Source organism: Pteropus medius, unplaced genomic scaffold, assembly GCF_902729225.1.
Source record: "Pteropus medius unplaced genomic scaffold, Ma_sr-lr_union100, whole genome shotgun sequence".
Lineage (NCBI taxonomy): Eukaryota > Metazoa > Chordata > Mammalia > Chiroptera > Pteropodidae > Pteropus > Pteropus medius.
The window spans coordinates 5,122,359-5,138,269 of NW_024349505.1; the positions used below are offsets into that span (position 1 = coordinate 5,122,359).

General features: G+C 35.1%; 2 protein-coding genes and 1 pseudogene across 11 annotated transcripts in view; 1 reads left to right on the forward strand and 2 right to left on the reverse strand.

Moving 5' to 3' along the window:
- Window positions 1–4,625, forward strand: part of MTMR2 (myotubularin related protein 2) — a 98,143-nt gene extending 93,518 nt beyond the window's left edge. For all 9 annotated transcript variants that reach the window (XM_039881992.1, XM_039881993.1, XM_039881999.1 and 6 more), the window contains 3 exons: window positions 500–613; window positions 2,416–2,592; window positions 3,245–4,625. In XM_039881992.1, the coding sequence (XP_039737926.1) occupies window positions 500–613; window positions 2,416–2,592; window positions 3,245–3,406 (453 nt within the window). In that variant the 3' untranslated portion in view covers window positions 3,407–4,625. The remainder of the gene's footprint in view (window positions 1–499; window positions 614–2,415; window positions 2,593–3,244) is intronic.
- A 4,326-nt stretch (window positions 4,626–8,951) lies between these two features.
- Window positions 8,952–15,911, reverse strand: part of CEP57 (centrosomal protein 57) — a 36,367-nt gene continuing 29,407 nt past the window's right edge. Inside the window, exons 9-11 of one of the 2 annotated variants that reach the window (XM_039882003.1) lie at window positions 13,236–13,354; window positions 12,547–12,691; window positions 8,952–10,739 (exon numbers count right to left, since the gene is read on the reverse strand). In XM_039882003.1, coding sequence (XP_039737937.1) covers window positions 10,506–10,739; window positions 12,547–12,691; window positions 13,236–13,354 — 498 coding nt within the window. In that variant the 3' untranslated portion in view covers window positions 8,952–10,505. Of the gene's footprint in view, window positions 10,740–12,546; window positions 12,692–13,235; window positions 13,475–15,911 lie in introns of both variants that reach the window. The other variant, XM_039882002.1, reaches the window with a different exon arrangement.
- Window positions 12,389–12,497, reverse strand: LOC120618145 (uncharacterized; annotated as a pseudogene).

The following is a 15,911-nucleotide window of genomic DNA, read 5'->3' on the forward strand; positions in this document are numbered from 1 at the left end:
TTTCAAGGTAAAGTTGTTTTCAGCCCTCTCCCTTTTGCTTGCAGTTGATGCTGTTGCGCGCGTGTGTGTGTGTGTGTAATTCCTAAAAATAAAACTATGTTGTTGAAAACTTAAAGAAAAATCTTAACTATGTTGTTTACGGTTGGTCATTTTTGGCAGAGAATGACCGGAGTTGCCATAATTGCCCAGGTCAAAATTCATCAGCCAGATTGTTTAGGACTAACAGGCAGGGTATACAGAAATATCAAGGTCAGACCATTCAAACTCTTGCTGCATAAGAGTTTGAAAAGGAGATTTTAGAAGAAGCTGTCTTAGAAAAGTGGTAAAATGACCTTTGAACAGAAAACCAAACAGATAATGCCATAATAGTTTAGATATATATAGTTTTGAATATTGTTTACCTAATTTTAAGAAGTATTCCAAAGAATCTACCCAGAAACAGGGACGAGTATGGTTGAAAAAATGTCTTAATTTTATGTTTGTGGTGTTTGATTTGCAGTTTCCTACAGCATTTGAGTTCAATGAATATTTTCTCATTACCATTTTGGATCACCTATATAGCTGTTTATTTGGAACATTCCTCTGTAACAGTGAACAGCAGAGAGGAAAAGAGGTAAAATACGAGCCCCCTACCCCCTCTATGCATCTATCCCCAATATGTACTTTACTAAAATTCATTTTGTGATGTATTTCAACTGAACAGTCATTCTTTTGCATGATTTCTTTGGCCGTATTTTATTTTATATGCTGTAATATGATTACTTCTTTCCATACATCTGAACCTGATCTATTTTTAAATACCTGCCACAAGGCTGAAGATACCAGCTAGCTATCAGGTGAGTTTATGGGTGGGAAGTAGTATCTGCTAAAGAGAGAACTGAAGTTATGTGTGACTAAAGAGCGCCAGTATACCTGTTATTCCTTGCAGGATGGCAACCCTTCAAAGCAGGTGCTGAAAAATATAATTAGTAAAAAAATATACATTTGAATGGACAGCTCAAATCCCAAAATATATTCTGTGTACATGACCCATTTTAGGTTTTTTTTTTTTAATTGGAAAATACTGTAAAAATTCAAACACTAAAAATATACTATGTAGAAAGTTAAAGTTTGTCACTCCGGTTCTCCAGAAATACCACTGTTAAGTGGATAGTTATTTAGAAGAAACCGTGCAAGGATTACATTCAAGTTTTACTTCCGTTTTCCTCAAAATGCATCTATCCTTTGTATGAAATTATTAAATCATCTCAACTGTTATCTTCCTCTGAATCAATTTTCATTCTAAAAAATGTGGTTATAATTTACTTTATCCATGCTTTCCTATAAAGCAGAGTGGCAAAGAGTGCTTGCTCTGGAGCCAGGCTGCATGGGTTCAAACCTTAGATCTGTCACTTATTATGTGACCTTGGGCAAGTTAATTTCTGCTTCTATAAAACAGATGATAGTACTTACTGTTGTAAGGATTAAATACAATAAGCCATACAAAACACTACAGTAGCTGTCGTGTAGTAAGTGCTTCCTTAGACTTTAAGTTCCTCGAAGGCAGATATTAAATTTTTAAATTCACCATTATTTCTTCAGTATCTGGCACACAGTAAATATTTCTATGCATAGTAGCACTCAAGAATTGCTTGAATGTTAGGTACTTTCATTTTTGAGAGCCTTGCATAGGATTTACTATATCTTGATTTAAAAAAATTTTTTACCAAGGTATAATTTGCATTCCATAAAATTCACCCTTTTAAAATATATAATTTAATAGTTTTTAATATATCTACAGTTATACAACCATCACCACTCTCAGAACATTGAAACCTGTACCTGTTAGTAGTAGTTTCTTCCCATCCTTCTTTCTTCCCAGTGCCTGGCAAGCACTATCCCTATTGATTTGTCTGTTTTGGACATTTCATATAAATGGAATCATTTCAGATTTGGCCCTAATGTCTGGCTTCTTTCACTTAACATGTTTTCAAGGTTCACTTAACATGTTTTCAAGGTTCAATTTATAGCACATATCAATACTTCATTCCTTTTTATGGCTGAATATTCCATTGTATAGAAAAACTATTTTGTCCATTTATCATTTGATGGACTTTTTGGTTGTTTCTACTTCTTAGCTGTTATAAGTAATGCTGCTTTTAACATCTGTGTACAAGTTTTTATGTGCACTTTCAGTTCTCTTGGGTATATATACCTAAGAGAGGAACTGCTGGTAATGGTCACATTGTATTTAACTTTTTGAGGAACTGCACTGTTTTCCAGTACCCTCTGATTTTAATATAAGTGGGACTTATCACTGAAGTTACCTCCCTCTAAAGAGATTTTAATGATCACAATGTACCTTTTTACAACTTTCATCTGAAGTATAAATAGCTTAAGTGATGGAGAATCTTTACCTATTTTTCCTTCTTACAGAATCTTCCTAAAAGGACTGTGTCACTATGGTCTTACATAAATAGCCAGCTGGAAGAATTCACTAATCCTCTCTATGGGAGCTATTCCAATCATGTCCTTTATCCAGTAGCCAGCATGCGCCACCTAGAGCTCTGGGTGGGGTATTACGTAAGGTGGAATCCACGAATGAAACCACAGGTATATGGGCTATACAATATACAATGGGAGTTTTTAATCCATGCAAGCGTATAAATTACATTTGTCCGCTGTAAAGCACCTAGAAAAATTATGTGTGCATATTTAAAACTTTCCCTAAAAAAGTACTACACGGGGGGTAAATCAGTATACTTGGTTCTTATCCTGACTTTGGACAAATCACTTGTTTTGTCTTTTCTTCCTTTCTCTATAAAATAAGGGTGTTGGACTAGATAACTTCTAGAGGTCTCATTTTAATAGGTTGGAGAAAATACCTTTAGTTTAAAACCTAACAAAATTCTGGTCCATTTTGAAATATGGAATATTTACTACTTACAACTATATAAAAGACAATCTACAACTGAATGATAGGAAATCTTTGAGTACTGGTTTTTAGATGGTCTTGTTACTTAAATATTTGTATTTGGAAAAGTATCAGTTTCAGGATAGTTTTTGGAAATACCTGGGAGCACTAGGAGAGCCAGTGAAAGAGCAATGTTGTTAATAGAGTCCCTGAAATTAATTTTCACTGATGTGTTAGAAAGAAACGCACATTGTCACATTTAGGGAAAGAACTATGTACCAGAATGATTTGACTTTGGATTTGTTTAGAATTGCCTAGTTGGAATAATTTTATGGTGTTTTGCTCTTGTAGGAGCCCATTCACAACAGATATAAAGAACTTCTTGCTAAACGAGCAGAGCTTCAGAAAAAAGTAGAGGAACTCCAGAGAGAGATTTCCAACCGATCAACCTCATCCTCAGAGAGAGCCAGTTCTCCTGCACAGTGTGTCACTCCTGTCCAAACCGTCGTGTGAAAGGACTGTTAGATGGGGGCCATCATCGCCATGAACCCTTAAAAACAATGGCAGCTTTACAAGTAGAAAGTATTCTGAATTTAGAACCCATCTGTCAGAGAAATTTAGTCACTTTATTTATTTTAAAATCTCTCTAGAATGAGTTTAGAACTCTGGGAGTACAGGTGGCCTAAGTGAAATAACCTCACATGTAATTGTATCATCATAACACTAATCTTATAAGTCACCCAAAGAATATTAAAATGCTTCAGTCCTGCATTCACAGTGGGAATAAGTTCCTGAATTGAAAAGGAAAATGCTTAGAAATTTTGGTGTCTGGTAAAATCAAAATACAAACTACTCCAAAAATATACCTCTTGATGGAAGAGAGCTCATTGTACAGAAGGAGGAGCATGAGTTTCAAACCAAACCAACACTGAAATTCTGTGGCATTATAAGTATTTGGCCTCAGTGTCATGATAGATCAAAATCATTTGATACTCCTTTCCCCATCATGGGTTTTTCTTTTGTGGTAAGTAATTTACTTAGATCACCTTTCAACAGCCACATTCTTTATATAAGATAAGTCAAAATCTTGGGATTATGGTGCAGTAGTTGAAAATTGTTGTTATTTATGTACTTATTTAAGATGTATGATTAAGATAGCTGTCCAAAATGATGCCTTATAGATGTGCTTGCGGGGAGGAGGGAGAGGAGAAAGGAGTAGCTGTCCAGGATTTCAAAGAAGTCCTTCAGATTAGTTTTCATTTGCCTAATTACTAGAAACATGAAACATTTTAAAAACTCATTACCTACCCTACTTATTAGATTTGTGGTGTGTCTGAACACAGAATTGGCAAGTTTTGAGGCAATATTTTTAAAAGTTTACCAGGGCTGACTTTTCCTGAAGTCTGTATAAATTGCTTATGGTGAGAGGCACTACGCTCAAATTTTACAGGAATATTTTACTGCTATTCTCCTTTGCAAATTCTGTAATTCCACTGAATGATAAAGTTTACCAAAGAACTTACTGCATGTAAAAATGTACTACAGTCTCAATGCCAGTAAAGGAAATCCCGCTTCACTGTTCACCTGCTGCAGTAAGAGGTCATTGCTGGTGTAACTATTGATTCCCTGGTGTCTGTTTTACCCTATAAGAGCCATATGTTATGTACTGTAACAAAGGAGCTTCTTATCCCTTGAGTCTTTGATTAAAAGAAAATTTCAACTGACTTTTAAACTTTGACCTTGTCCTAAGCTATATTAACTTTCTTTTGCAGAAATGTTATTTGGAAATTTTTTAAGGAAAAGGTATCTCAGCATCTGCTTCAACAGGAAATGTTGAGTTTGCACCTATTTTCCCTCTAATACACAAACAGTAATCAAAAATACAGAATTTTTTCACTTGTTAATTCACAAGGCTGAACCTTAGCCCTGCTCCTCTTAGTCTATGCAAAATTGGTACCAAAATGATTTGGTTACCATGTGAAATTTGTTATAAGAAAATTTATTATAGTATTTAAGTGGCCAGTCTGTCATTAAAGCTAAGTTTTCTATCCCAAATATTTTATAAATACAATCTACTATTATTCTCTTGGTCTGATACTGCATAAAAGAATGTAGATGACTGAACAGATAATTTAAAACTTCTAGTCTGAACACCACCCTCACATCCACTTTAAATTCCATTCAAAAGCCAGGGCAGTCTAAGCACAAATCACATCTCTTTTCAAATCCTTCCAGTGGCTTCACCTTCTGCAGGGGTCTCCAAAGTGGAATACATTTATAATAATCCATTGGTGGTGATGCCAGCATCAGGGCAGTGCATCGTTCCTTTTCTCTCTGCTCTCCCACTTAAAACTAATTGGATAAACATAACTGAACAAAAGTACTTCTGTACTACATACCAGGACATCCAAGTGATCATCCATCACTGCATCCAAAAGTAGGTGAGTTGGACCTAGGAGGCGGCTGTGGAGCCAAGAGAGTTGCAGTGCTGCACTGGCACCGACAGTGTGGCAAACTACTTAGGAGAGGTACAAAGTGAAAGGGGTAAGTGAATTGGAGTATACTTGGAAGGTCCCATTACTCTTCAGCAACGCCCAGATTTCTTAGACCTCTTTGACAAGGGGGAGGGAAAGGAAAATAAGGCAGACAAAGAGAACCGAGGGAACACGTTTCCTGCTGTCCGCACTAGGGTCCCCCTAATGGGAGGTGGGCACTACGTACTACCAAGCACATATCTCCTCTCATTCTGCTGCCAATCTTTTTTTTTTTTAAGCTACCTTTTTTTTTTTAAACACATTCCCAATTTTAGCAGCAAGTCAGCTCCAGTAAGAGAAACCAAAACACATGCCATAGCATTACCTTCTGGAAAATGAAAGACTTCTAATTGCCAATCTGTTGAACTGTTAGAATAAAAGTAAACAAAGTCTTACCTAAATAGGAAAGGTGTTCACTACCTCAAAAGTGGAACCAGAGGCACATTTCATCAAACACTATGAAAAATCACAGTAATACAGTATCCAGAAAGAAAAATTCTCCAGCAACTAACCCAAAGACAGAATGTTGCAGTCCAACTGATGAATTCACAATAACTCTTATGAAACTCAACAAGCTACAAGAAAACTCACAAAGGCAATTTAATGAACTTGGGAATAAAATTAATGAACAGAAGGTGTACTATACCAAAGACAGTGAAATTCTAAAGGAAACCAAACAAAATCTAGAGCTGATGAACTCAATAAATGAGATGAAGAATGCATTAGAGAGCACTGTATAGAGCAGACCAGATGGAAGAGAAAATAAGCAAGCTGGAGGAGAATTTAGAAATTATTCAGGTGAAAAAGGATATAGAACTAGAACTAAAATTTTTAAAAGGTGAAGAAACCCTATAAGAATCATCAGACTCCATTAGAAAAGCCAACATAAGATTATTGGTATACCAGAAAGAGGAGAGAGAAAGCAGCAGAGCATTTAAATAGTAGCTGAGAACTCAAACCTGGGGAAGCAAATGGACATACTGGTGCAAGAAGCTAACATAACACCTTAGCGTCTCAATCCATATAGATCTTTTCCAAGACACATTATAATGAATATCAGAAGTCAACGATGAAGAATTTTAAAGGCAACCAGGGAATAAAAGATAGTAACCTACAAAAGAGCTCCCCAGCAGGCTATGGGCAGATTTCTCAGCAGAAACCCTATAGACAAGGAGAGTGGAATGACATATACAAAGTATTGAAAGATTAAAATTGCTAGCCAAGAATACTCTTTGGCAAAGTTATCCTTCAGATATGCAGGAGAAATAAAGGTTTTCCCAGAAAAAAAGTAAAGGAGTTCACTACCACTAAATCTGCCTTATAAGAAATGCTGAAAGGTCTTCAAGCTGAAATGAAAAGACCAAAGTGCACAAAACTCTTACTAAGGTGATAAACAGAATTTGAAAACTAACTCTTACAGTAAACAATTACAACATAAAGGCAAAGAGCCTTAAAAATAACTATAGGTACTACAATTTGCTAACAAATTCACAGAACCAGAAGATAATCTGACGTCAAAAATATAAAAGAGAAGGAGTAAAAGGATAGAATCTTTAAAGGTAAATGAAGATAAATTGCTATAAGCATAAAATGGACTATTTTACCTATTAGATGTTTTATGTAAACCATGCGGTGAGCACAGAGCAAAACTGGAGCAGAGACATGAAACGTGGAAAACTGCCAACTTAAAAAGTAGATGAAAACAAAAAAACAGTGGTGAGACAAAATAACCAGAAGGCAAAATATGAAATGGCAGTAGTAAGCCCTTATGTATCAATAATCATTCTAAATGTAAATGGATTGAAGTCACCAGTCAAAAGGCACAGAGTGCATGGGTGGATAAAAACAACAAGACCCAATTATACTCTGCCCATAAGAGACTCATTTCGGCTCTAAAGACAAATGCGCTCAAAGTGAAGGGGTGGAAGGTGATATTTCAAGCAAGTGGAAACCAAAAGAAAGCAAGCATAGCCATACTTAGTCAAAATAGACTTCAAGCCAAAAATAATAAATTATACAAAGAAAATTATATAACGACAAAAGGGTCAATACATCAAGATGAAACAATCAAGTATATCCTCAACACTTGAACACCATAACATGTTAAGCAAATAATATATCGTAAGGGAGAAACAAACAAAAATACATTTATAGTAGGAGACTTTGATATCTTGCTATCACCAAGGGAAAGATCACCCAGATAGAAAATATGCAAGAAAATGCTGGAATTGAAACATATTAGAACAAATGGACTTTGCAGGCTTACACAAAACATTCTATCCAACAGTAGCAGAATACACATTCTTCTCAAGTGCACATGGGACATTCTCCAAGATAAATCATGATAGGACACAAAACAAATCTTAGCAAATTTAAGAAGATTGAAATCATACCAACTATCTTTCTGACCACAATGGTATGAAACTAGAAGTCAACAAGAGGAAAGTGAGATCTACAAATACGTGGAAACTAAACGTGCTGCTATACAACCAATGGGTCCAAGAAAAAATCAAAAAGCAAATTTTTAAAAATTACCTCAATAAAAATGGAAATACAACATATCAAATCTTGAGGGATGAGGGGAAGCAGTTCTTAAAAGCTTACAGCAATAAGCACATGTTAAGAAATCAGATCTCAACCTAATTTTATACTTTAAAGAACTACAAAAAAAACCCACAAAGCCCAAAGTTAGCAAAAGGAGAGAAAAAAAGATCAGACTGGAAATAAATGAAATAGAGACATTTTCCCAAAGAGACATTGACAGTTGTTTTATAACTTTATAAATGTCTAAAAATATTGGTTGTACAGGTGTTTTTCCTTTATGATCAGTGACATAAAATTTAGAGATCAAGATGGTTAAGTTGCAGCTCCTTAGGAGCTTTCTGGGATGTATCCACTTATGCTTTTATTCCTAGCTGAATACCTTAACTTTTATGTATCAGTACTACTCAGCCGGTCACAGTTCTCCCATGTAAACTGCAGATTCCTGCCTTTTTGCTTTTGTTCATTCTACCTTGTTGACCTGGAACCGTTCACCCTTGTGACTAATTCCTGTTCTCTAGTCTTTAGGCATCATTTCCTCCTCAGAAGTTTTTCCTGATTCATCAGTATCTTCTCTGCCATGCCCCACCTTCCTCTGTGCTCCCAGAATAGTGTGCACATGCTATCACCACCATACTCACCACACAGTACTGAAATGAATACTTCAGATGTCTACCTGTAAGCATACCTTTCTTACTCAGCTTGGTATCCATACTGGCATCTTACACACAGGAGATTCTTGTATTTGAAATGCATTGCAATGAAGCTCTCATACAGTAGAACTGGATTGATGACAACATAATCCTCTGCTGTAAACTCTCAGATAAAGAAGCTGAAGCAATATTTTCTTATTTTCAGTTCTCACCTGAGGGTATCAAAAGCTGGAGTGGATTTTCAATTTGACTCCTAGCTGAGGAATGGGGTGGGTTTTACCAACATTATACCACTCTTCTAATTAGGACTTGGAGCCACTGCAATGCAAGTGAGGGTTATACAATTTAATGACCTGAAATTGAAACAGAGATAACAAAAGTTTTAACAGCTGAAAAGACGGTTGAGACACAAGAAATATTTTCCATGTCATGGAGCAGCGATTCCTTGGGTCTATAGGGACTCACCGTTGTGAATTCAATAAAGATACAAACTTGCTCATCGGACAATTGCACATACAAGCAAAAGTTTACATCCAGTTTCAGGAGATTCATAAATAACCCCAAATCTAAAGATCCTAAAATAAGAACTCTATAGAAAAATAATTCAATAAGAAGCCTAACAAGCTAGGTGCTCAGCCACTATAATTCACGCTGGTTATGTAGACAAAATCCTAGAACTTGTGGTTAATGTGTTTCTTTAGTACTCTTAAGAGTATCTTATCATATGAGCTAATTCATTCTTGGGCTTAATTTCTTTGTAAGCATGAGAAAGGCAAATTATGTACTAAATACCATATATTATTGTTTCTCATAATATGCTAATGTCTTATCTAGAAACGCACTTTTTTGGGGGAAAGTTTACAACAAATAAAGCCTTCGTTAACAGGCTGTTAAGGAAAATTTCAGTGTTTCCTTTAAAAAAGCTGCTTTATTGACTTGAGTGGCAAATTTATAAAAAGTTAACATGTCTTGATCTATTCAAAATTATGATTTACATTATCAACAATGACAACTGCATGTGTACAGTTAATATTGCACACATACTGTATACCAATAAAAGTAAATATCAAAGGGGTTCTTCTTAAAGATTAAAACCCTTAATGCCTTGAACTGAACAGCATGATTACAGACACGTACTATTTAAAAACAAATGGATATGGTTTATAACACCTCCCCTTCTCACTTCATTCCAAAACCTCATTTACTTCATTAACAATGTTAGACTTTTAAAAATGCTTTTATAACCTTTACAGTTAATTGATTTAAAGTGAATGCTTGGGTCTTTTAAAAAACTTTATCAGTGGATTAAAAATCAATACAAGTGTACTTAATACTGAGCAATGTTTGAAATGTCAAAAAGCAAAACAATCCTCTTAAATGTGTATAAATATTTAAACATACAAAACCTCCATCAAAAGTCAAAACAAAGTATATTTAATGGTGGCACTGGAGAGGAGAAGTGGGCAGTTCATGCCAGGGGAAGATTTAAAAATGAGACTTTTCAAGCAAGCACTGCCTGTGGAACAGCCTCATATTTTGATAATTTAAACCTAATTTTATTTAAATATATAAAGCACTATTAAAAAAAACCACACCCACAAGTAAAAAAATTGGCAATTTGTTTACAAAGCACAATATTTCAGTACAGCAAATTCATCTCAAAGAAAGAGTATGTGTGGCTTGTTAGCCTTCAAAACTCCCCTGATTTCCATTTAGATGGTTTAACATTTAGTCGTGATGCATAACACAAGCCTGTGTAACGAAGCTTGGGCCCCTTAACACCTATTAATTCCAACATAAGAGTATGAGACCTGGAAAGTAAATTGGCAACATCTGATTGATGAGGTACAAATTATCTGAATAAAATTTATGACCTGGTGCCAGTCAGTAATCCCAACACAAATTATTGCTTTGTAATGAACTCTGTATGGTTTGCATGTCCTTCAATAACTGAAGATTTTTCCTGCTTTTTTCTCCAGGTCTGGGTTTGGCAAAGTCTTTCTTATTTGTGGTCCCTGTGATTCCAGAAGAACGGCTGCTGCTGTTTCCTTCTTCCTCAAGAGTCTTTCTGGTGGTTTTTAATTCCCTCTTCTGCTTCTCTGTTTTCTGTTTCTCCAGCTATACCAAATAGCCAAGGCAAGGAAAAAGGAGAATTTAATGAAAACATTCTCTGCTGACAACCGGTACTTTAAACTCTCACACTGAAAGGCAAATAATATATTCTGTGTTTACTTTTGTAAAGATTTCAAAAATCTACTGTACTAGTCATTTAATGCTTAGTGCTTAAAATACATAGTGACATACAAACAGGTAAATAAGAGTAAAGACATCAATTTTGATGCTGTATCAGAAGTTAAGGCAGTGCTGCCAAAGTGCAGACCTGGTGAGTGAAAAGCAAAGGGGCTCGCGGGGAGGTCTCACAGAGGAGGCAAAAGAGTCTGACACGGGAAAAGGAGGGTAAGAAGGACATTAGTACATGAAGGAGAGGAGAAAGAAGGCATTCTAGAAACTAGTCTGAGCAGGCAAAGAAGCATGTTGCAGATGGATGAAGAGATGTAGTGGAAATAATACTCCGAAAAGGATTTTTATTTTATTATTTCACTATTATTAGAATAATTTAAAATAGAGGGCCTTTATTTTTACTTCAGTTGCTGGCTAAAATAAATTGCTGCAGGCATGTTGGTGTTCCATTAGAGAACAAAGTTAAGTCCAAAGTACAAGAAACAAATGTGACCATTACTCCTACAGGAATCATTTGCTTGTATTTCTTTTTTTGAAAACAAACTTTATAAGCTTAGTATATCTTTGGATAAATAACTTAATTTCACTTTAGGATATGCCTACCTCCCAGGAAACTTAGCTCTAGTTTTCTTCTCATCTATAAAATGAAATAATGTATGTACCTCACAAGCCTTCCATGAAAATTAAATAAGATGACATGTTCACAGCACTCTGCATTATGCCTATTACATAGCAACCAATTACTATCAGCCAAATCTGTTCTGCTCCATCTTCTCCATTTCAGCCAGTGGTTACCCATCATCATCACCCTCCACATGAGATCCAGCAGCAAGTAGCCGTAATATTTTTATTTCCAAAACACACCTCAACTCTGTCTACTTTTCCCCAACTGCAATTACTAATGACTTCTGATAGAGGTTAAGCTTAAAAGGCCTAGCTGGTCTCCATTCCCATCTCCTTCGCAGCAGTCATAGTAATCTCTTAAATACATGAATCATTATGTTTTCCTCCAGGGTTACCTGGAGTGTGGCTTCCCACTGCACTTAGATACCAGATAAATGGTTGTTTTATTAATATAATTAGTAAATATAACTAAAGATTTTCCACAGTTTAATAACGGACTTACTCCTTTAGAAATGAGAATTTCTAGGGGCTCTTAAAAAGACTTAAAACCATTTAAATTCATCACAGAAGTTAAAAGTTTTTCATATAAAGATAAGAATATTAAATATATTCAGTATTTGAAAGATGTATCTTAGATGATAAAATCTATTCTGAGACTACAAAACAGTGTCTTTTTTCCTAGTCCACTTACTACCAATTCTTAATAATAAACTGAACAAGTGTCTAAAATCAAGACAGAAAAAGATACACTTAAAATTAATATATTTGAAGAAAAGGTTTTTTTGTTGTTGTTGATGTTGTTCTGTTTTGTTTTTATTTTTAAGGCGAGGCAACCCTTGGTTGACCTCATGGAATGCAAGGACCTTGTCAGTTTACAATCTCTTATTTTTTTTTATTTTTTATGCCTACCACACCTGGTCTTCCTAGGTGGTCTCCCATCCAAGTACTAACCAGGCCCGGCCCTGCTTAGCTTCTGAGATCAGGTGTGTTCAGGGTAGCATGGCCGTAGACTGCTCTTGTTTTTTAATCATTAGGAGTGAGTGAAGGAAAACTGAATTACCTGGGCTTGATATTTTCGAACTTTAGTTATTTGATTGGCTTTTGCCTCCATCCTTCCCACTAATGCTTCCAGCTCACACTCTAAGTTGTCTTTCAGTTCAATAGTTGGTGATTCTTGGATTAGTTTTGCAAGTTGCTGGTGATCACTATATAAAAAAACAAAAGTAAGGCTTGGTTAAGATTCCTATGTTTCACGGTTAGGCCCATACATCCCATGAGACCACTGCTCTGTGCATTAAGAGCAAAAATTTTCAAATTATCAGTGACAGTTTAAAAGTCTAAAGGCAAGTAGAGTCCTTAACTTCAAATAGTTTATTATTTACATCTTCACCTCTCCCATAAGAGTATTACACATGTCGAAAGGAAAGTCTAGAAAAGGTTTTGTTCAGCAAACACATTCTAACATATTGGTTAAGTTTAGCTTATTGTAATAACAAGCTTCCAAACAAGGAAATGAAACATAAATGTAAAACTTAGTTTTCAAAACATTTAACAGTATTAGAAAGGGAGATTTCACCTAGAATAGTTGTATTTGTTAAAGTCCTAGTAACTTGCTCAGTGGTTGGTACAAGGATTGTGCTCAACAAATATTTGTTGAATAAAGGTTAGTAAAGTCACCAAGGAGTTAAAATAAGATTTTACAACATGTAATTAAAAACAAAAACAAAAACCAAAACCTGAAAAACTCACAAGCTCATTTGTCCAAATTCATCTTGTAAAGTCTGTAAGACTTCTGACAGCTCTTCATTAATGCTGCTAGAGGAGGGAGGTGTTTCTGACTTCTTGCTTTTACCACTTCGTGAAGATACCTGCTTTGCCAAAGGAACACTGTTGACTACTCGATCGTTGCACAAGACTTTACTGTGTTGCTTCATTAGATGCAAGACATGCTGAACATTGGCTACCACAGCATGGCTGGGACTGGTGGACTGAAGAAAAATGGAGAGAAGTAATTGAAGCCTCATCCTCTAACTCTGTTTTCTTTTTACTCCCTATCATGGGTTTAAAAAAAAAAAAAGCCTAATATAAGTCTCCTAGTCCAGAGTAAAACACTTCCAATTCCCATGGATTTAACATCTGAAATATCTCCAACTCATCTTTTATACTTCACCCTACTGTCATTCACTTGGTTTATGCACCTGCCTCTATTAGCCATGGGAAGAACATCCTAAGTGGTCTGTCTGCTCCCAGCCTCCTCAGTCTCTAACTCCACAGTGTTATCAGTTCTCCTAAAATATTCCGATCATGTTGTTCTCTATGAAAACCTGATGTTAAGCCCACTGATTCCAACTCCTCAGCATAGAAAATAAGGCCCTGTATCACTGAACTACAATTTATACTCCCTGGCTTCATGTCCCATTCTCTTAATTTCTCTTCATTACTTGAATAAACTACATTTGCATGTGCCGTTTTCTTTCGCATGACGACTTTAATACCATCCTTTAAAACCCAGTTCAAATATATGATTTTTAAAGACTCCCTAAAATTTATAGGTAATTAGTTTGCATTCTCGGATCACCTATGACATTTCTCTCTATCACAGAATTTATCACAATATATTTTAATTGTGCTTACGTGTATGTTTCACCTATTAAACAGTATATGGTACGGACTGTTATTGCATTCATTTCTCTATCAAATAGCACGAAGCACTTAATTCATAAACAACAGAAAAAAGCTGGCAGCCCTATCAAAATGTTTGAGAAACTAAATAATCTCAAAGTACTATTTCAATTCACAGGTGGCTGGGCTAATGGTTCCATAAAGATAATCTAGACAACATATTTAAAATGCACATTCCTAGGTAGCATATCAAACTCAGTGTGGGGTGAGGGGTTAGAAATGTGTACTTTGAAGGCTGCCAAGTTGATTCTGATCAGCCAGGTTTGGAAATCACTATGCTAAGCTATACAGATGCTCCTTTTATCCTAGTTTTTACTGTTAGGTAGTAAATTGATTCCAGCAATATACACAAAGAAGTATATACCACATTCAAATGGGGTTTATTCCAGCAAGTCCAGCCTAATTCAGTATTTGAAAATCAATGTAATCCAGCATATCACTAGGGTAAAAAAAATCATTTATCATTTGATGAAGAAAGGCATTTGAAAAAATCAAACATCCATTCAGGGCATTAATATTCAGCAAAGTAGAAACGGAAATTTCCTCAAGTTGATAAAGAGCATTGACAAAGAACTTACACATAATATACTTATTGGTGAAAGACTGAATGTCTTCCCCGTAAGATCAGAAAAAAGGATGTCCACTCTCGTCACTGTCTCCGTTTACAGATGACATGATTCTCTACAAAGAAAGTCTTAAGCAATCCAAAGAATAATTCCTATGACTAATAAGTGATTTATGATCATGTAGAAATTGAAATTAAAACAATACAATTTTCAATCACTCCAATATTTGAGTATAAATTAATAAAACAGATATGAGACTAATATGTTGAAAACTATAAAACATAAAGTCAATTTCTAAATAAATGAGAGAGATACTATAAACATGGGCTAGGGCTAGAAGACTCAACAAGGATATCAATTTTCTCCAAATTGATCTATAGGTGTAATATAATTCCTATGAAAATCCCAGTAAGATTTTTTTTTTTTTTGTAAATAAAGACAAGTTTATTCTAAAATTCACATGGAAAGGCAAAGGAACTAGAAAAGCTAAAACAATCTGGAAAAAGAATAAAATAGGAAGAATCACTCTCCCTGATGTTTAAAACTTTCCATATAAAGCTACAGTAATCAAGGCAGTGTGATATTAGCAAAGAAGTAAACATATATCAATGGAACAGAATAAATGAATCGACTTAATAAGCCTCATAATGTATACGAAAATTATTTCAAGGGGATTACAGATTTAAATGTAAAATATAAAACTACAAAACATAAAAATTAGTGAAAATCTACACAACATAGGTCTAGGCAAAGAGTCCTTACACATGACTCCAAAAGCATGATCCAATAAAGCGAAAATATCAATTCACAAGAGTTTGTTATAATGAAAAGCTGCTGCTATGTGGAAGAGTTTAAGAGGATGAAAAAAAGCCACAGACTAGGAGAATATACCTGCAAACCACATATCTGATATGTGCCTTGTATCTAAAATATATAAAGAATTCTCAAAATCTAACTGTGAGAAAAGAAAAAATCCAATTAAAAAAAGGGCAAAATATATAGACATTTCATTAGAAGATATATGGATGGCAAATAATCACATGAAAAGTTCAAATATTAGTCATTAGGGTAATATAAATTAAAACCACGGTGAAGGTATCACAATGTACTAATCAGAACAGCTAAATAAAAAGTGACAATACTAAGTGCCGGTGAGAATGTGGAAAAATTGCACCTT